The sequence below is a fragment of the Magallana gigas genome, chromosome 6 (assembly GCF_963853765.1).
Source record: "Magallana gigas chromosome 6, xbMagGiga1.1, whole genome shotgun sequence".
NCBI lineage: Eukaryota > Metazoa > Mollusca > Bivalvia > Ostreida > Ostreidae > Magallana > Magallana gigas.
The window spans coordinates 9,042,237-9,063,201 of record NC_088858.1 but is presented as its reverse complement, the minus strand read 5'-3'; the positions used below and the strand labels follow the sequence as shown (position 1 = coordinate 9,063,201).

Below are 20,965 nucleotides of genomic sequence, written 5' to 3'. Positions count from 1 at the left end.
AGTCTGTCTTGCGCACAGCAATATTATTGAAAGTAATATCCAAAATACACAATTTTCAACTGTATTGAATGTGATCCTATTTTTTTTTTTTTTTTCATGATTTTTCAACCTGGTACTCTTAATTCAACAAAGTAACTCAAGGAAAAAAATCATCCAATTATTTCATTTGCTTGTTAACATATAGACATTATAACTATCTATTACGAAAGAGTTAACAATACATGAACAATAGCATTCAACACAGCACTAATTTTTCTTCCTTTAAAACCCCAACAAAATTAAAAGACACAGCAATTAGCTTTATTTACTTCTTTTTAAGTATTTTAAGAGATTTCCAGCATTGGCACTCACTGAGTCTCTACTTTGTGGATTTCTGACACCCTGTCTCCCATGTTTAACATGAGCCCATTCAGCTTTCCTCTCTTCTTCCTGTATGAGCTCTCTCTGAATGTCTGGGGGCAAGTTGAGAAAGACGTCACGGTCATATCCCGCTGGAACTAATGGGGTCTTGTTTGTCTTTGTCACTGATGTGGAAGATTTAAGGTTTTTACTATCGCTTTTACATGTTAAATCTGTAGTCAACAAATCATTTTCTATTTCCTTTTCATTCTGGACACCATCTTTATAAGTTTCATCAACCTCCCCTCTTTGACTTGGTGAGCCCAATGCCTGTTTGACAAAGACAGGAGAGGGAGGCTGCTGCATGTTTCTAGATTCAGTTATTTCTTTCTGGATTTCAGGAGGAAGCTGGCCAAAAACCTCAGCATCAATGGAGTCCTGACCAACAGAAGGCAGATCACATGAATTCTTACACTCAGAACTTTTCTCATCTGTTCTAATCCTCTTACTGAAAAACCCAGACTTGGGGGAGCAGGACTTCCGTTTGTTCACAAGATGGCGTGCATTGTCATTTCCACATGACTGTTCTAAAGGTACAACTGTAACTTGGTCCAAATTTGTTTCAGATTCACAAAAATTCTGTTCTTTATCTCCTGTGGAGTTCTTATTTCCATAATGATTCGTAGATGATGTTGGCAAAGACATAGAAGTTGAGCATTTCGTTTTAGTTTCTTTTGCAGATGAGGAATTCATACCATTGTTTCCAAAATACAACTCAGATTTTTGATTGGTGTTTGAATGATCAGCATTTGAATGTTTGTTTTCACTTCTTGCACTCTTGTTCTTTTGGGGAGAAAAGAAATGGCTAATAGAGTTCTTGCTTCGCTCTGTTAGGTTACAGAATGCAACATTAATAAGAGTTAGATGAAATGGCCTCTTCACATCAACTAGTTTGTTGAATAAAGACATCAAAAGATCTTCCATTTTACCACAGGCTTGATCCTGGTTGTCTAAATAAAAGATTTCTTGCCATCATATAACAATGTTAAGCTTGGAAAACAATAACCCAATTCCTATTTCATATTCACAATAAGCCTGTACATGTATGTTATCTAAACCATTTTTTAACTGCTTGCATTACTATCATAATGAGAGAAGAGAGAGAGAGAGAGAGAGAGAGAGAGAGAGAGAGAGAGAGAGAGAGAGAGAGAATATAGTGCTATAAGGGCATAAAACTTGGGCGAGCCAACTTATGATTTCAATCTCACTTTAACAAAGAGATGCATAACAGAAAAATAAGGCTGTGATAAAAAGTGAGCTATTTTAAGTTTTATGGCCCAGAGCCTTATCATGAAGTCAAAACTTATTACATCATCAAGGTTTATCTATAAATGGACAAAATTAAACCTTTTGACAGTTTTGAGATGACATGGCTGGGAATGTTGCATTGTTTGGATTCTCTGTTCAGGTATTTATTCTCAGCACTCAGTCTACGTATGGTCAATCTAACTGTACCAGCAACACGACCATCCTCAACCAGCCTACAACAAGCATACAATATACATAAACTCAAAAATGTCAGAAATTCAAGATGAATAACTCTTTGCACTGACACATACTGAAGTTACACAAACCTTATCATGAGACTCTTTACCAACTCTTTAATCTTCTGATTTGCTTCTTTCACAGAGCAGCAACTTTTAAAAGAATCCTCATCACTTAATGTCTGCAAAATATTTCAAAATTTGTTTACATTATGTTTTTCACTGGTACAACTATGTATCGTAAGTGTTTTTTTTTTTTTTTTTAGCTCAAAATAGAAAATTGCATATGCATGCATTATTTTTGAACATGCTAAATGTTGATCTACCGGTACTTCATACACTTAGAGAAGATATAGTTCATGTAGTCAAGCATATCAATGTTCTTCTTTTGTGACATTGTCTTAAAAGATGTGTTAATTTGCATTATTGGGATTTAAATTACAGTAATCAATCCAAAAATTCAATGACAGTTTCTTTAGCATTTTAAAAAGTGTGAAACAAAATATAATAAGCTACTTGATAATTCATAAAATACCGAATGTTGATTCCATTAATTGAACATAGTTACACTGAACATGGCTTAACACCTGTGGTTTGCTGTAAGGAATGACTGGGTTCTCATCGATGCCCTCGCTGAGCTCTTTGATAGTGACCGCTGTGCTGCCGCCTAATTCTCTTTTTAGATCCTCCAGGGGGCACTGCTGTAAATCTGTCATCGTCACAACCCCAAATTCTGCCAGCCTTCTAGCAGTGGCTGATCCAACACCTGAGTAGTTAGATTAAAATACATGCCTTATATAATGAATAAATGTTTGTGTTATATATGTTAAAAAAAATATGTATTTGTAGTAAAAGTTTATCGTCATTTCTTGCTTTCATTGTACATCAAATGTCCTGAAGAGTGTTCTGACAATGTTCTCAAAGTCTGTGACAGTACACAAGAATATGATAAATAATTCTGAAATGAAACATCATTTCTTTACCCAGTACATGTACATACAATATATTTATTTTTTATTGATTGAACTTGAATTAAAGTTTATTTCAAGTATTGATCAGTATCCGCTGACCTATCCTTTTTAGTTATTTGACATTTACAAGTTCTGCAAAATTTACATATAGTTTAAAAATAATACATGTACATGTACTTGTACGGATTTACCAGGAATACTCCGTGCTTTTGGTAGTTTGGACATGAAAGTCAAGGCATGATGGGAAAAGAGCGTGGTTTGTTGATTAGGTTTGTGTTGCTCCCCCACAAGTTTAGACAACAGTTTGTTATGAGCAATACCAGCACAGCATGTGATTCCCATTTCTTTGTATAAAGCTGCTCGAATCTCCTCTGCAATGTGGGAACCAATCAAAATCCTCTCATAGCAACCGCAGGTACAGATGTCCTCTGCTTAAAACACAAATAGGAAAATTATTGTTAATTGATTTTAGCTTTGTAAATTACAATACAATTTTAAAGTACATTTCATAAATCTTCTTACGTGAATCTTGATTTGAATCTCCAAATACATGGCCTGCAACCGTCAGTGGTGTCTTATCTTTCCTGCATTCTACCAACTCGGATACATCTAAATAATTCTCATCCATTCCTAGTCTTTCTACATATGGTGTGTACTTAAGGAGAAATTCTGTTTGCAAAAAATTGTCTTATTAGTTATAAGAAGTGATTAAAAGCAGCTGACATAAATGAAAAATAAAGTGCTTTTTATATTGGTTCATCAGTGTAAAATGCTTGCAAGCATTGCAGAAAAAATACATAATCCCTTATCTACATCAGTCAAGTCAGGTTAATATTTTTTCAGCAATGATTGCAACTGTTATATTCCTAAGAAAAACAAAAAATGCATTTTAATACTGTTTATATTTCTACTTTCTTCAAATCAAATATCTATTAAGAGTGTAAAATAGTGCATAAAACTCATTAAAATCAGTTGGATATGTGGAATAGACATGGTCATGTTATGCCTTTTGCTAAATAGTCACATGTATTTTACCATATCCAATTTTAACCAGATAAAGTTCTATCCTTTGACAATGTAATATACATGTACATATATCATGAAGGATTACTGGTAGTTAAAAAAAAAAAAACCCAGAGAATGCGCTGATAGAATAATGAAATATACAGAAGTTTTTTCATTCATACCTGATATTTTGTAGGACATGTTCCTGTAATTAGTCAGATCTTCCCCACTGACCAATACAAGCTGAGGGCATTTCTCCTTGGCATCCTTTATGTACATAAGCTTTGTCACACCGTACTTCCTAGCAACATAATTACAGGTCACCACAATGTTCTTCTGCTGAATTCCTGATAAGAAATACAAAAAAACATTACAGTTGTCTTGAAATATTATTAATCAGGTACACATGCATGGATCCGGAAAATATTTCCAGTGAATGTCTCATGGATATTTAAGTTTGCCTGAGAAGGGAGGGGAAGGGGTCAGATGCATATTTTGGTAATTTTACTAGATAAGTATATGAATTGTAAATTTAAGAAATTAAGAAAATTAAATTGAATTTTTAATTGGGGGGGGGGGGGGGGGGACAACGATGACTTGTCTCCCCCCTTCTAGATCTGCACATGGGTACATGTATATTTCAAAGATGACATTTATACCTCATTATCTGTATACGGTAAATAACATTTTATTTAAACAAATATTGCAGCTCTTCATTCAGACTTATTAAAATCAGATGCTGTTTACCCCGCTAACACTTCTGCCATTGACATACACATATAATGTACTGGTATATTCTCTCTATCTTATACTGATCAGGTATTTATGGAATTCAGAATGGGGTGGCTGTTTGGAATTCACAACTAATTCATTAATTTGTCCAAAATTTTTTACAAACGTCTCTAAAGTCATCAGAAAATGTAATTTTGTAGAACTGCCTTATTTCTAGTACTGTAATAACAAGATGGATAGGTATTTACAAATGTATACCCTCACAACATGTACAAATTTGAAAGATATCACAGTATGTAATCATTCATTGAAATAAAGCCCCATTTGCACATATGAGAATATTATACCTAAAGGTTTATCTCTCAGTGTTGGGTTTCTGATCATTTCCACCTGAGCATAGAAACAATCCACATCAATGTGGACGATGGTTCTTCTGTGGATAGACTGTCTATCTTTTGTTTCATCTGAAATTTGCAAATATAGATGTAGTCAATTCATGTACTGTACAAGCAGATGGCACTATTATGAAATATTTTCTAATGTCATCATAATCATGCATGTTTTCTTCAAATACATAAAGTTGCCTGACATGACAATATCAATGCAGCAGTGCAAAACAGTTATAAAATCACAATCAGAATTGCAACACAGCACAAATGAATTTTGAATTCTGATTTCATGATTAAATATGTAGGCTGATCTGGCATTCATTATATTTGCTACCTATGACTGTCTGTGTTTATGTTACATATACGTTATAACAGTTTTGTACAAATAGAAAGGTAATGTATAACAGATGCATGCTGCCTCATGAAAAAAAAACCTTCATCAAAAAGAGAATATGAATAAGTAAATAAATAATGGAAGAAGATATAAATAACCATGCTAAAAAGACTTGTAATCATTTCACACATATCGTCAGACTGAAAGTAACTCAAAGTTTTATCACATATAAGCAGAGATCGACATAGTGTTATTTATGTCTCTGATATAAGTTATAAAGTTACCTCTCACAACCTGCTCAGAGTCGGTTATTTTCAAAGTGTCAGTCACAGGATTGGACCAGACCTCATCATCCTCGTTGAAATCTTCCATAATCAAATCCATATATTTCAAATCGCGTTCATAATCTTTAAATACAGGGCCTATATCATATGTACAATGAACTATCAACTCAAGTCTTCAGTTTTCCCTCACTTTTGTTACTTCGATCCCGATCAAAAAGAAGTACGAATCGAATCAGCCAGCGCACCAGTTACTTTTCACAGTTAGAATTTTCTCCATTTTTTTTTTTTTAGAAGATTGGTCATTGGAAGCAAAAATGACTTAAATCATGATGGGGGAAATGAGTGATCGATTTCATTATGTTTACAGTTGTGACCTTGATGTAAATCTTCAAATTAAGATGTAAGTTAAGTTGAAACAACAGAAAAATAATGTAAAATTTATTGTTAATTGTTTGAAAAGTGACCACCAGGATATATGATAATCAAAACTATGTTCTTTTTTATTCTAGCTTTTATGTTATTTCTTGTCAATTTTTATTAGATATCATTTTAGAAGTTTGAATGAAACTTAACTGAACAATGTACAGTAATGATTGTTCAAAAACATGATGTTCAGTAAAAGCTGCTTGGTCCGATTTTTAGCTCACCTGAGCCAAAGGTTTAAGTGAGCTTTTCTGATCACAATTTGTCCGTTGTCTGTCGTTGTCGGCGTTGTCGTCGTTGTCGTCGTCGTCGTTGTAAACTTTTCACATTTTCATCTTCTTCTCAAGAACCACTGGGCAGATTTCAACCAAATTTGGCACAAAGCACCACTATGTGAAGGGGATTCAAGTTTGTTCAAAAGAAGGGCCACGCCCTCTTAAAAGGGGAGATAATTGAGAATTATTGAAAATTTGTTGGTATTTTTCAAAAATCTTCATCTCAAAAACTATTAGGCCTGAAAAGCTTAAACTTGTGTGGAGGCATCCTCAGGTAGTGTAGATTCAAGTTTGTTCAAATCATGGTCTACGGGGGTAGGGAGGGGCCACAAGAGGGGGATCAAGTTTTACATAGGAATATATAAAGAAAATCTTTAAAAATCTTCTTCTCAAAAACTATCAGGCCAGAAAAGCTCAAATTAAAATGGAAGCATCCTCAGGTAGTGTAGATTCAAGTTTGTTCAAATCATGGTCCCCAGGGGGTAGGGTGGGGCCGCAATAGGGGGATCAAGTTTTACATAGGAATATACAGAGAAAATCTTTAAAAATCTTCTTCTCAAAAACTATTAGGCCAGAAAAGCTCAAATTAAAGAGGAAGCATTCTCAGGTAGTGTAGATTCAAGTTTTTCAAATCATAGTCCCTGGTGGTATGATGGGGCCACAATGGGGGAATGGATTTTTACATAGGAATATATAGAGAAAATCTTTAAAAATGTTCTTCTCAAAAACCATTAGGCCAGGAAAGCTCAAATTAAAATGGAAGCATCCTTAGGTAGTGTAGATTCAAGTTTGTTCAAATCATGGTCCCTGTGGGTAGGGTGGGGCCAAAATAGGGGGATGAATTTTTATATATGAAGAAAATCTTTAAAAATCTTTTTCTAAAAACTATTAGGCGGTTTGAATTTTTACATACGAATATATAAAGAAAATCTTTAAAAATATTCTGGGAAAGTTTTCAGTCCTAAACTCAGTGCATAGTGTGAAAGCACAGGTTATGCAGATTTAAGTTTGATGAAACCATGATTCCATAGAGAAAAGTTGGGCCACAAAATGGAGGGGGGGGGGGGTATATAGGAATAGAGAAAAATCTTCTTACAGGTACAACAACAAAAGGGGCTTGGTATTTACCCCCAAAAAATTGGCAAATTTTCAATTTTTTTTTTAGCAAGATCTACTGTACTTAGTTGTCAAGATATTTTGATACTGTAATGCTAATTTGATCAGAATTAAGGCAATTGTTGCTCAGGTGAGCGATGTGGCCCCTGGGCCTCTTGTTTTTGTAATTACAGTATCAAAATGTTTTTCATACAAATCATTTTATCTTAGAAAGTTATGGACTTTCTCCTATTTACACCAGCAGAATCAGTCTCCTTTCAAAGTTAGAAATAATTAAAGTAAATAAAAATAATTTCTCTTTGAGTAAACGAAAAAAACAAACCAAAATGCATCCTGGGAATGTTTAAAAAAGGAAACCGCTTGGTTTCGTCCCCCAAATGATTGGGGTTATTCAACCCGCTTGCTATGCGTCTATTGTAAAAAAACAGACTTTAGAAATATTAGCGAACAAAATGTACACAAGTTTATTTGTAATTTGTCTGATCATTTCGACTTTTATTTAAAGCGATGTCAAATTCCTAATACAACTATACCCGTCTCGTCGTCAGGGGTAAAATTTAACATGAGGGGAAGTATCGCGGTACCTTTTAATGTCGTTTGTTTTGTTAGCAAATTTTGTACATATTTGTCTTCATTGAAATTTGGCATAATTGACAGGTAAAACTACTGCAATGTCTATTATTATACATATACTAAGCATAGCCATCGTTTAAAAGCGTGCATTTGATATAAAATCGGACCAAGCAGCTATAAATGTTTTCATGTATGTCCTTTATAATTAATTTTTGATGTCCAGAGGGACACTGGAGGGAGAGCGGCAGAGGCCTGACTACAAAGAACTTCTGGATGACCCTATGCTGAAGTTTTCTGGGGTGTATGGAGAGGAATGTTCTGACCTGTACGTTACCTGTCAGGTGTTTGCAGATGGACACCCACTCTCCCTGTCAATGAGCACCTCCTACAAAGCATTCAGCACTAGATGGAAGTAAGCCAAGTGTAGTTTCTGGTGTAATTTATATGTTTCTTGATATTGCAAAGTTGCAAGTAATAAAACCATATAATTAAAACTTATCAAATCCTGAATTTTAATCGTCAATTTTGTCAAACCGAACATTTGTCATTGACTATTGACAGTTTTTTGTCTGTTGACTGCAGAAAAGAAATATGAAGATATTTTGATTTTAACTCAATGATCTTATGGAATTTCTTTACAGTTGGAATGAATGGATAACACTTCCTGTCAAGTACAGTGATCTTCCAAGGAACGCCATCCTTAGTTTAACCATTTGGGACATTTATGGAACCAATAAGTCCATTCCTGTAGGCAGCACAGTTATTCCTTTGTTTGGAAAAAGAGGGTAATATGAAAATTTGTACCCCAGTCCTGTGTTATATGGCTTAATAGAAATCCAGCACTCTAAAACTGTGCATTTACAATACCACATCTCTCACAACACAGTGTAGCTCTTTCCAAGAAAAGAGTTTTCCCTGATTCTTCTTGTGTGAAAAAGTTGTACATGTACCGGTATTTAATTGTCTTTAGCGCTTATCAAAGGAAGAATATGTTTATTTCTACATGGCAACTTGACAGCCAAATGATTATCGTACTTGTTTATTGATAATGAATCAACATAACTTGATTTTCGGAGCTAATATAAATGAAATAATCATAAATAAAAGGAATATTGAATCAATTAATGTAGGAATAGGTACCTGTTTATGCCATATAATTCTTGTAAAAACTACAATCATTTTTTTTCCAATGTCCCCTTTAGAACCTACCGACAAGGCATGCATGATTTGAAGGTGTGGCCAAACATGCTCCCTGACCCCAGCTCAAACTCCACCACCCCAGGGAAGTCTAAGGACCACAAGGACCAAATGAGCAAATTAGCCAAGGTAATGAGGACGAAAATCTATCGTTTTGCTAAATTTACAATGAAATACAATTTCAATTAAAGAAAAAGAAAATTTTGATTTTCCCTGATTCTTGCTAAAGGAAATAACATGTACTTGCTGCATCATATTTAATTTATTATAGCTGAGCAAGAAACACCGAGATGGCCACATGCTAAAAGTAGACTGGTTAGATCGGCTTACATTCCGTGAAATTGAAATGATCAATGAAAAACAGAAAAGGGACTCCAAGTTTATGTATCTGATGATTGAATTCCCCCTCATACATTATGAAGATATCGAGTACTCAGTTGTCTACTTTGAAAAGGTATGTAAAAGAACTTTCACTGAAAAATATATACCTGGTAATTATATGAAATTATTTTTTTAAAACAAAATTATTTGTTATGAAGAATTTTATCATGATACATTATCTTCTTTTCAATTTCAATTTGACCAGGATGGAGATGAACCTTTGGTTTACAAAACAATACCTGATTTGGTTCAAGTGCCTGATCCAGAAATTGACATGGTATATTAAAGATAATTATTTTAAAGAAATTAATATTTGGTGTTACTCACCATGATGATAATGTTATTATCCTTGAATACCATATATATTTAATTTTCTAATAAAATCTCAAAATGAAAGAATTATTCAATGCAATCAACGGTGCCAGTTCCAAATTAGTGTGAGAAATCTGCACCATGTACATTATATTTGTTAATTAATATTAGTTAATTATGATTATTGCATCATCATTCTTATTTTTTTTCCAAGGAAAATTTGGTGGAAAGTAAACACCACAGATTGGCCAGGAGTTTGAGAAGTGGTCCAACGGATAGAGACATGAAGCCAGATGCCAAAACCAGAAATCTACTCCATGTAATAATCTTTGTCTGTCTTTGGCAACTTTTATTACTATAAAAAGTTTCAAATCTCAGTACCAATATATGGTCCAATGTAAAAATGATATATTTTATACTACAGGAAATTGTCCGCTATCCACCCACTAAAACTCTCACATCTGAAGAGGAAGACTTGGTGTGGAAATTTAGGTTTTACCTATGTAACCAGAAAAAGGTAGAGTAAAAGATGCTGCACTATCAATGCAGTGATTTGAAGTGCTATATTGAAATTTCTACTCTCTACCTGTAGTTGAACAGGTTGAAAAAGTGAGAGAGTGAATCCCTATTGTGGACTACATGTATCAAATTGGAGTGATGTATCTGAATGCCTTTTCTTCAAAATTCTTCTTTGCACAATTTAATCATAAAGGATCTTAATATACATAATTTCAAAGTGTTTTAAGTATTTTTTTAATGGAAAATTATCAATAATTTGTTATGGACTATATGGAATTATAACCTATGCCTGTTTGCCAGAAAAATAAATCAGCTATTTTTCTTATATCTATTATCATGATTGCACCCGTCAGATTGGTATTGTTAACCTAGAAATTAAACTCTATTACAGGCCTTGACAAAGTTTTTGAAGTGTGTGAACTGGAAACAACCTCAGGAATCCCGTCAGGGGATTGAACTCCTTACCCGCTGGAGTCCCATGGATGTGGAGGATGCCTTGGAACTTCTCTCCCCAGCCTTCTCGCACCCTACGGTCAGGAAGTACGCTGTGTCCCGACTCAGGCAGGCCGATGATCAGGTATCTGCTGGATAATTTCATAACATTCACATTTTTTCTGATCCCCTTACCACAGTCATGAAAATGTAAGAATATTGTACACATACTTTAGTTTTGCAATTTTTTACAATAAATTCGCTAAAATATTTCTATATACGGCAAAGAAGAATTAAAAGTTGGTAGATTGAAGTATGTACATTATACACTTATTTAGAGTAATGTACATTGTACAGTTATTTAGAGTAATAAAGATTAATATCTTTTTGGTGCCTCTCCAGGATCTTTTGCTGTATCTGCTCCAACTGGTTCAGGCCCTGAAGTATGAGGACTTTGAGGAGATCATGAGATACAATGATAGCATAGTAGACAGGAAGGACTCTGTCAGTGACACAAGTGCACCTGAAAAAACCAGGTACAGTGTAATCATATAATGGATGTTTTTTGTTTTTTTTTTTTTTTTTACAAACGTTGTACCATTTAATTCAGATATGATGTTTGGATTTTTAAAATCTAATTTTCTTGATCTTCTTTTTTGGCTGTGAGATATTGATACTCAAAGAAGTGAATGTATAAATCGTGTACAGAACCTGCAGATGATGATTAAACATTATACAATGTACTTGTAAGTGGCACATTTTTTTTGCAGGACTACTAGTGTTCTGTCCAGAGCATCTTCCAATGAATCAATATTGCATGCCTTGGGAGGATCATCTCCCTCACAGTCTGAAAGTCCAGAGTCCAAGCTAGAGAGAGAGGTAGGACCTCAACAATCCTAGAATCCTTATTACATGTTGCTGAGATGCGCATTTTTATTTTTTAGATATTTTTGTAGTTAAAAACACTTGGACAAAAAGTAAAGTATCATTCACAAAAATGTAATCAATATCTGAATATGTGAATTTTTTTTCATTCAGATGGATCTTGCCAGTTTTCTGATCTCCCGTGCATGTAACAATACATCTCTTGCAAATTACTTCTACTGGTATGGTTATATTTATTCATTCTTCTGAATTTCACTGACCCTTTTTCAATTTTTTTCATTATTATTTACTTATGAATTACCGGTATACAATGAGTTAATCTTAGATATAAGATAATATTTATTTAAAGTCGGGTTTTACAAACAATAAACATTAGCTCAGAAGATGTACCATCTTCGTATACCCACGAGTGATCACAACGATGGTGATTATGTACCTGAGCAATATTGTATTTTTCAGTTAGTCTTTACATGGTATATTGAACTTGTACAGTGTGATATGTCCATGCTTGTTTTAAGGTACTTGTCGGTGGAGTGTGTAGACCCCAATGGCCTTGATGTAAAGGACTCCAAAGTGACCAAAATGTATCAGCATGTTTTGAAGAGGTTCTCGCAGGCTCTGTTCAAGGTATTCAAATGGCTCCATTTGTTGTATTACATCATAAAGAATAGGATTTATTGTTGCATATCTGTTACATTGTATAGGGGGCTTTACTTGAATTTACAGTTTACTCTACATCCAGATTTTAAGAATTCATTTAAAATTCCATATAAAACGAAATTCATTACACATACATATTTGGTAATTTTGCAAAGAAATGTAGATCCTAACTTGTGTAGTGTGATTCAAATCTGTACTTGTAATTCCCATACATTTGTGTAGAACTGAGAGATAATTGGATGTAATATAGATGTATTTTCATCTTACAATACAAGATATATAGATACAATATACATGAACAGTCATGCAACAATACAAGCATTGTTTACCTTTTCCAGGAGAGTAATGAATCTAGACAGAGACGCTCCATGATTGCTCGGCAGCAGACATTTATAGACAGGCTGGTGGATCTAGTCAAAATTGTAACCAGGGAAAGCGGCAATAGAAAGAAAAAAGTGAGTATTGAGATGTACCATGAAATATGTACAGTATGCATATACATGTACTTTTATATGAATACATCTATCTAGGAAGTGGATGAAGGGTTAAGACTGAATTTTCATATTATGTGTCTTTACCAGTACTTTTCTATTTGCTATGTATTGACAGCACATGTAAGTAGATGCCCTTCAAAATATACTTGACTGATGTTGTAGATAGAGAGATTGCAGGCTCTACTACATGATCAAGAAGCCTGTAAATTTGATTTCTCCAACTTTGAGCCATTATCACTACCTCTTGACCCAGACATTAAAATTTGTGGAATCATTCCAGAAAAAGCAACACTATTCAAGGTAAGATTAAAAAATATATAATGGTTTAACAGAAAAAGAAATATAAGAATTGTGGTATTGTTTTACTTGTACATGTACATAGGTGTAAAAGTTTACACAGAAAACTGGTGTTTTCCTAGACCCTTTGTTTTAGGCACACAATCTTTATACAAGCCATGAGTTACCTCATTATATTTATGTATTTAAGATCTTACTGTTTATCATTTTACAGAGTAACTTGATGCCTTGTAAATTTGTGTTCAAAATGGTGGAAGGTGGGGAATACATGGCCATGTACAAACACGGGGATGATCTTCGACAGGATAACCTCATTCTGCAAATCATCACTCTGATGGACAAGGTACGCCAATGTCTACACTAGAGATAGGTGTCCAGAAAGTACAGTAATGTATACACCATAGACAGGTGTCCAGAAAGTACACTATTGTCTACACTAGAGACAGGTGTCTAGAGAGTACTTTATTGTCTACACTATTAAATGACAGGTGTCTAAAAAGAATGAAAATGTCTACATTAGAGAGAAGTGTCCAGAAGGTACACTAATGTCTACACTAGAGAGTAGTGTGTAGAAGGTACCCTAGTGTTTGCACTATTGATAAGTGTCCAGAGGGTACATTGTTTACACTAATCACAGGTGTCTAGAAAGTTCACTAATGTCTACACTACAGTCATTTGTCTAGTTTTATCTACATTTATATTTTGAATACTCTCAATTTATTACTATTCACTCAAACTTAGTTTTTGTTGTTTAGGTGATATACAAATTCAAATGTTCACTGTAAAAGGTGTGAGGCAACAATTTTTAGTGGCATTACATGTTCCGTTTTATGTTTGTATGCATTTTATACTACAGGTGACACTCAATGGCTCGAACTTCGATCTCTCGAAGTTCTTGATCTCTCGAAGTGAACTCACGGTCCCAATTTTTTTCTCTATATAACTAAGCAAATTTACTCTTGATCTCTCGAACTCCGATCTCTCGAAGTTCTTGTTCTCTCGAAGTAAAACCTGGGTCCCGTTATACGTATTTTATTGTTTTTCACTCTTGATAACTCGAAGTGATTGCTGTGTACACACGCGGCCGATCAAGCGTATAATTATAGCTCCGCGTGGACCTTACCTGGACGTTTGAGTGAACTCCTGGGGGCTAGCGTGGTAGTGTAAATTGGTTGATTACGTAAGTGACACTACCCATTGCTTCCTTCAAAGGGTAGATAAGTAATTTGTAAGTGATCTATTAATTTCAACAACTTGTGAATGTTACGGTAAATGCTCTTTATTTAAAATATTCTAACGTAATGATTAAGAAAACATAATATTCTTAAAAGTTTTTTAACGTGAAAAAAATACACTTAATAAGCACACAAGTAAGTTCTGTATTGTTTAAATTGCAGTAATGTAGCAGAAAATACGACTGAAATCATGTCAGACTATCCTCCATGTTATAAATATAAATTTCCGGCTACTATAATTTTACAACCAAAATGACCGGAACAAAAATTTCCGGATTTTTTTTAACTTTCGATCACTCGAACTCTTGATCTCTCGAAGTTTAATCATGGTCCCCCGAAGTTCGAGTTATTGAGATTCACCTGTATATATTTGAAATTGATGCCTGTGAATATTAATGAAACCACAGTGAAGGTAATGAAATTATAAGGTAAGACTACAAAACCTGTTTAAATGTACATGTAAAAAAGAATTTAGAGTACTTGGTACTTTCAGTGCTTAAAATGTCATTTGAATTCCGGTGAATGATTACGTTTTTTTAAATTTGCAGTTGTTGATGAGAGATAATTTGGATTTAAAGTTGACTCCTTACAAAGTTCTTGCTACCAGCTGTAAGCATGGTAGGTGAGAGTTCAAGGTTTGACTCATACTGTTCTGTGTAATCATAAATAAATTAAGTAAAACATATTTATTTCACCTCCTTATTGAATTTAAAAAAATTAACATTTTTTTTATTTGAATTGTTTGGCTAGATTTTAAAACAGGTTGAAAAGCATTTTAAGGGTTAGATATAATATCCGACAATAATATAGATAATGAATTTCCCTCCTTTCAAATTTTTATATGTATCAACAATGATCACTTACAGAATTGAATTTTCCACTAAGTACATTTACATTCTGAAAGCTCTAATTTACAAATGAACAATCAATTGCCTATGTCACACTAACTCTGTGGAGGAATAAGATACTGATGCTGATTATTTCACCAACTTTCTATCTATGTCAAAAAAAAAATTGTGGATCTAAGTTTTAATGAGACTGTTGATTCAGACTGCATGGTTATTTTCCTGTAGGCTTTGTCCAGTTTGTGGAGTCTGTGGCAGTAGCAGAGGTTCTCAATCAGCACACAGGCATCCAAAGCTTCTTCAAAATCTGTGCCCCGTGTGAAAACACTCCATACGGATTCCAACCTGAAGTCATGGATAATTTTGTGAAGAGCTGTGGTAGGGGGGATTACTCTGACTTCTATGTGTATATAGTCATTTATTGAAATAAAATTGTTTGCACATTTTAGAGACAGGTTCTTAAAAAAGATTACATGTAGGAAATTACTGATATGTATTTTTGTTTAATTTAACACAGTGGCTAAATTTAAAACACTGGATAAAACTATTAACAAGTGGTTTATGGTCAATTATTTTCATATTTCAGCTGGCTACTGTGTCATAACATATGTGCTAGGTGTTGGAGATCGACATTTCGATAATTTATTGCTGACAAAGACAGGTACATTTACTAAACAAGCTACTCATATCTTATTTTCTTACTCTACAATCAATATCATTTTGATTTGGCTGATTATGTACTGTTAATAATCTGTTAAATAGATAAATGTGCATGTATATGTGTATAACTATATTTATATTTTTAAAGCATGTATGCAAAAATACCAGTTTACTAAAATATATATGAATTTACCTTTGTAAAATCATTTTAGGAAACTTTTGAGTAATTTCTACTGTAAGACAGGGTCACCAAAATGACAGGAGGACTGTAAACCAATTTTTATTCGCAACATCTTTATTTCGCGACTAACCTGAGATTGGTTTGCAACGCTAATTTTTAAGACCAAGTCTTATCCACATATGTTTTGTAATTACAATCATATGCCAAGGACTGGTTAGTGCAAGAAATATTCGCGACAACAAGGCTCTTGCGAATCTATAAGAAATTTCTCGCACGCGAATAAAAGTTGGTTTACGGTAATTACTGGTGTTTATAAACATTAAATTATTTTCATATTGTTTATTGCAAGGAAAACATTTGGTATTGAAAAGTGTGTGTGAAAAACTACTTATGATTAAAACTGCTTGTAGGAAAGCTATTCCATGTAGACTTTGGCTTCATACTTGGGCGGGACCCCAAGCTCCTCCCCCCACTGATGAAGCTGACAACAGAAATGATTGACGGAATGGGCGGCCCAAACTCTGAGCATTTCCATGATTTTAAGAAACTCTGCTACACAGCTTTTCTTGCAATCAGAAGGTTATTCAAGATTGATGATTACCATGAAAGTGTATATTACAAATTCCAACATCTGATTTATCTTTGTTCAACATAACATTAATGTACTTTTTAAAAACAAAATCTTAAACATGTGTGTGTGTGTGTGTGATATTTTATAAACCTTTTTTGGTAAAAATGAAGCATATATGGAGGATGTAAAAGTTAACATGATTATGGTTTTCAGGTCTTCCAACCTCATTCTAAATCTGTTCACGTTAATGGTCAATGCCAACATTCCAGACATCGCTATAGAGCCTGATAAATCAGTCAAAAAGGTCAGCCATTTACTGCATTGGAGTACCTACTTCATATAACAATTTGAAAGAATTTGCAAAATTGTATGGAATAGTTTGCCTGCATCAAAATGTATCTGAAGTCTAACATAAATATTTTATTTTTTGTTGCACTCAGGCTAAAAATATCTTCACGTGGAGTGATTATTTAATTTTCGATGCTCATTGATAATTGATTTAGGTTATAATGACTAAATTTTGAAGCTATTTGTTTTACACCTCTACAAACTTGATTGGAACACTTCATGCATTTACATATTGTAGATAACCTTCCTTTGCTCTCTTCTTGTATAAATGAATATAATTCATTACATATTACTTCTGGAAGATTCATTACAACTGTGCATACATGTTTATCATTGATTTTTTTATATATTAAAAAAAAATTATATAAACACATTGTTTAGAAGATGATAGATATAAACTTAACTTTTTTTTTCATGTTTGATGGTCTAGGTTCAGGACAAGTTTGTTCTCCACCTGACAGATGAAGAGGCGGTGCAGTACATGCAGAATGTAATTGACGGCAGCGTGTCGGCCATGATGCCAGTGCTGGTAGAGAGATTCCACACTATAGCACAGGCAAGTACTAGTCAAACCCTGTACATCAAATACACACTATAGCCCAGGCAAGTACTAGTCAAAACTACACACTATAGCCCAGGCAAGTACTAGTCAAACCCTGAACATCAAATACACACTATAGCTCGGGCAAGTACTAGTCAAACCCTGAACATCAAATACACACTATAGCCCGGGCAAGTACTAGTCAAACCCTGTACATCAAATACACACTATAGCCCAGGCAAGTACTAGTCAAAACTACACACTATAGCCCAGGCAAGTACTAGTCAAACCCTGACCATCAAATACACACTATAGCTCGGGCAAGTACTATTCAAACCCTGAACATCAAATACACACTATAGCCCGGGCAAGTACTAGTCAAACCCTGTACATCAAATACACACTATAGCCCAGGCAAGTACTAGTCAAACCCTGTACATCAAATACACACTATAGCCCAGGCAAGTACTAGTCAAACCCTGTACATCAAGTACACACTATAGCCCAGGGCAAGTACTAGTCAAACCCTGTACATCAAATACACATTATAGCCCAGGCAAGTACTAGTCAAACCCTGTACATCAAATACACACGATAGCCCAGGCAAGTACTAGTCAAACCCTGTACATCAAATATACACTATAGCCCAGGCAAGTACTAGTCAAACCCTGTACATCAAATACACATTATAGCACAGGCAAGTACTAGTCAAACCCTGTACATCAAATACACACTATAGCACAGGCAAGTACTAGTCAAACCCTGTACATCAAATACACACTATAGCACAGGGCAAGTACTAGTCAAACCCTGTACATCAAATACACACTATAGCCCAGGCAAGTACTAGTCAACCTACACACTATAGCCCAGGCAAGTACTAGTCAAACCCAAAAAATCAAATACATGCTATAGCCCAGGCAAGTACTAGTCAAACCCTGTACATCAAATACACACTATAGCCCAGGGGCAAGTACTAGTCAAACCCTGTACATCAAATACACACTATAGCCCAGGCAAGTACTAGTCAAACCCTGAACATCAAATACACACTATAGCCCAGGCAAGTACTAGTCAAACCCTGTACATCAAATACACACTATCGCCCAGGCAAGTACTAGTCAAACCCTGTACATCAAATACACACTATAGCCCCGGCAAGTACTAGTCAAACCCTGTACATCAAATAAACACTATAGCCCAGGGCAAGTACTAGTCAAACCCTGTACATCAAATACACACTATAGCCCAGGGCAAGTACTAGTCAAACCCTGTACATCAAATACACACTATAGCCCAGGCAAGTTCTAGTCAAACCCTGTACATCAAATACACACTATAGCCCAGGGCAAGTACTAGTCAAACCCTGTACATTAAATACACATTATAGCCCAGGCAAGTACTAGTCAACCTACACACTATAGCCCAGGCAAGTACTAGTCAAACCCTGTACATCAAATACACACTATAGCCAAGGGCAAGTACTAGTCAAACCCTGTACATCAAATACACACTATAGCCCAGGGCAAGTACTAGTCAAACCCTGTACATCAAATACACACTATAACCCAGGCAAGTTCTAGTCAAACCCTGTACATCAAATACACATTATAGCCCAGGGCAAGTACTAGCCAAACCCTGTACATCAAATACACACTATAGCCCAGGGGCAAGTACTAGTCAAACCCTGTACATCAAATACACATTATAGCCCAGGCAAGTACTAGTCAACCTACACACTATAGCCCAGGGCAAGTACTAGTCAAACCCTGTACATCAAATACACATTATAGCCCAGGGCAAGTACTAGTCAAACCCTATACATCAAATACACACTATAGCCCAGGGCAAGTACTAGTCAAACCCTGTACATCAAATACACACTATAGCCCAGGGCAAGTACTAGTCAAACCCTGTACATCAAATACACACAATAGCCCAAGGCAAGTACTAGTTAAACCTATACAGAACATTTGGTTACTGTCCACACTATTGCCAAGGCAAGTACTTATCAAACCAATAGATACAGAATACATGCTATAGCCCAGACAAGTATTAATCAAATCAATAGATACAGAATAAATGCTATAGCCCAGGGGCAAGCACTAATCAAACCTTTTAAATACATCTACACAGCACAAGGTGGTCACTGTCTTGAAAAAAAGTGATATTTAGATGAGGGTATGAAAACATGAGAGTCTGAGACTGAGGCATGTATATGTACTGTAGATTTTTTTATTACATAAACACCTAGAATTGTGCCCACCAAAATTTTGTTACAATTTCACTTTGTTTACAAATATCAGAAAAAATATTTTTTTTCTTTATCAAAAAGAGTGTTAAAACTGACCTACATGAGTAGAATTATCATGGATGAAAGATAGTTGGAAAATTTTTCAAGATCAAATTGGTCTGTAATCCATGAGGATCACAGAGGAGTCCAAGTTTGTGGGCAGGGGATACATACATTACAAGTAGTGAAGTAGGAATTTATAGAAAAAAATATAAGCTACAAATAAATAAGTTGATGCAAAAGATAGGTAAGAATGTACAAATTTGAATAATACAGAACCCCCATGGGTCAGAAAAGTGCTATTATTGCAGGGAAGTTGGGTTTTTGTATTGCATTTGATAAATAGTGAAGCTATTCAGACACTTTGTCAATTTGATTTTGTTGTTCAGGTGAATGATGTGGCCCATGGGCCTCTTGTTATACCCAGTGTGACCCAAGTGTTCCCTTAATCAATGTATGTTGTCTTCTATGATTGGCACTATGGGTTAAAGTGCCCAACACAATATGCTGGCTTATCGGTGATTGTGTAGTATACAGAGTGTTTGTATTCGATTTATACTACATAAACATGTATCTATAAATAAGATAAAATACTTGTATGTGATTTATATTAGGTACACATATGTATGTATTATAAGATAAAATACTTTTATTTGATATACATGAATATGTATTAAAAGATAAAATACTTGAAAGAGAAACTTGGAAAATAGTCAATTTGTATTTTTTTTTTTACAGAAATGGAGGAAATAGGAGTCTATGAAAGGGACCATTTTTCTGTGATGAAGAAAAAATGTGCAATATTTTATGAACTGTTTATTTTATAAACTGACAAATAAGTTTTATTATTATAGAATAAGATGTTAAATATATGCAATATTATTATGGTTTTTTAGGGGAGGAAAAGAAATAAATTACAAGTCACTTATATTTTTGTGACTTGTTATTGCAACAGACTTTATAAAGTACTTTTACAAGTGATACAGTTGACTAAATTTTAATCATTACTTCACATCTTTTTGATATCTGTGTGTGTCAGATTGAGAAGACATGTGACCATTGGGATATCTGTGTTTGTCAGATTGAGGAGACACATGACTATAGGGATATCTGTGTGTGTCAGATTGAG

The 20,965-nt window shown here is 34.5% G+C and overlaps 2 protein-coding genes across 3 annotated transcripts; one reads left to right on the top strand and one right to left on the bottom strand.

Annotated features, from left to right (window-relative positions):
- Positions 1 to 148: 148 nt before the first annotated feature.
- Positions 149 to 5,813, bottom strand: LOC105334737 (DNA polymerase iota). 2 transcript variants are annotated; one of them, XM_011438291.4, is made up of 9 exons: positions 5,599 to 5,813; positions 4,939 to 5,055; positions 4,042 to 4,206; positions 3,377 to 3,523; positions 3,046 to 3,285; positions 2,471 to 2,649; positions 1,974 to 2,065; positions 1,747 to 1,880; positions 149 to 1,349 (listed from the first exon to the last, which is right to left on the bottom strand). In XM_011438291.4, the coding sequence occupies exons 1-9, from the start codon at positions 5,696 to 5,698 to the stop codon at positions 301 to 303; spliced, it is 2,223 nt and encodes a 740-aa protein (XP_011436593.3). In that variant the 5' UTR covers positions 5,699 to 5,813; the 3' UTR covers positions 149 to 300. The 2 variants fall into 2 exon arrangements, with proteins under 2 accessions (XP_011436593.3, XP_011436594.3); XM_011438292.4 differs by having other exon boundaries at positions 3,046 to 3,282.
- Positions 5,814 to 5,837: 24 nt separating this feature from the next.
- LOC105334736 (phosphatidylinositol 3-kinase catalytic subunit type 3) lies at positions 5,838 to 20,764 on the top strand. Its single transcript, XM_011438290.4, has 23 exons — positions 5,838 to 5,998; positions 8,209 to 8,397; positions 8,627 to 8,770; positions 9,188 to 9,311; positions 9,454 to 9,636; positions 9,769 to 9,840; positions 10,090 to 10,194; positions 10,300 to 10,392; positions 10,786 to 10,971; positions 11,229 to 11,362; positions 11,597 to 11,705; positions 11,865 to 11,932; positions 12,230 to 12,338; positions 12,710 to 12,826; positions 13,028 to 13,165; positions 13,377 to 13,505; positions 14,946 to 15,015; positions 15,471 to 15,620; positions 15,829 to 15,903; positions 16,494 to 16,662; positions 16,868 to 16,958; positions 17,433 to 17,558; positions 20,575 to 20,764. The coding sequence occupies exons 1-23, from the start codon at positions 5,925 to 5,927 to the stop codon at positions 20,587 to 20,589; spliced, it is 2,670 nt and encodes an 889-aa protein (XP_011436592.3). The 5' UTR covers positions 5,838 to 5,924; the 3' UTR covers positions 20,590 to 20,764.
- The last annotated feature ends 201 nt before the right edge of the window (positions 20,765 to 20,965 follow it).

Excerpts from the sequence above, each read along its gene's own strand:
- LOC105334737 (XM_011438291.4), bottom strand. The coding sequence starts at position 5,698 with ATGGATTTGATTATGGAAGATTTCAACGAGGATGATGAGGTCTGGTCC. Across the intron at positions 5,056-5,598 it reads CTCTGAGCAGGTTGTGAGAG|ATGAAACAAAAGATAGACAG; the intron begins GTAACTTTATAA and ends TGCAAATTTCAG. Across the intron at positions 2,650-3,045 it reads AAAAGCACGGAGTATTCCTG|GTGTTGGATCAGCCACTGCT; the intron begins GTAAATCCGTAC and ends CTAACTACTCAG.
- LOC105334736 (XM_011438290.4), top strand. The coding sequence starts at position 5,925 with ATGATGGGGGAAATGAGTGATCGATTTCATTATGTTTACAGTTGTGAC. Across the intron at positions 10,195-10,299 it reads AAACCAGAAATCTACTCCAT|GAAATTGTCCGCTATCCACC; the intron begins GTAATAATCTTT and ends TTTATACTACAG. Across the intron at positions 13,166-13,376 it reads AAAAAGCAACACTATTCAAG|AGTAACTTGATGCCTTGTAA; the intron begins GTAAGATTAAAA and ends ATCATTTTACAG.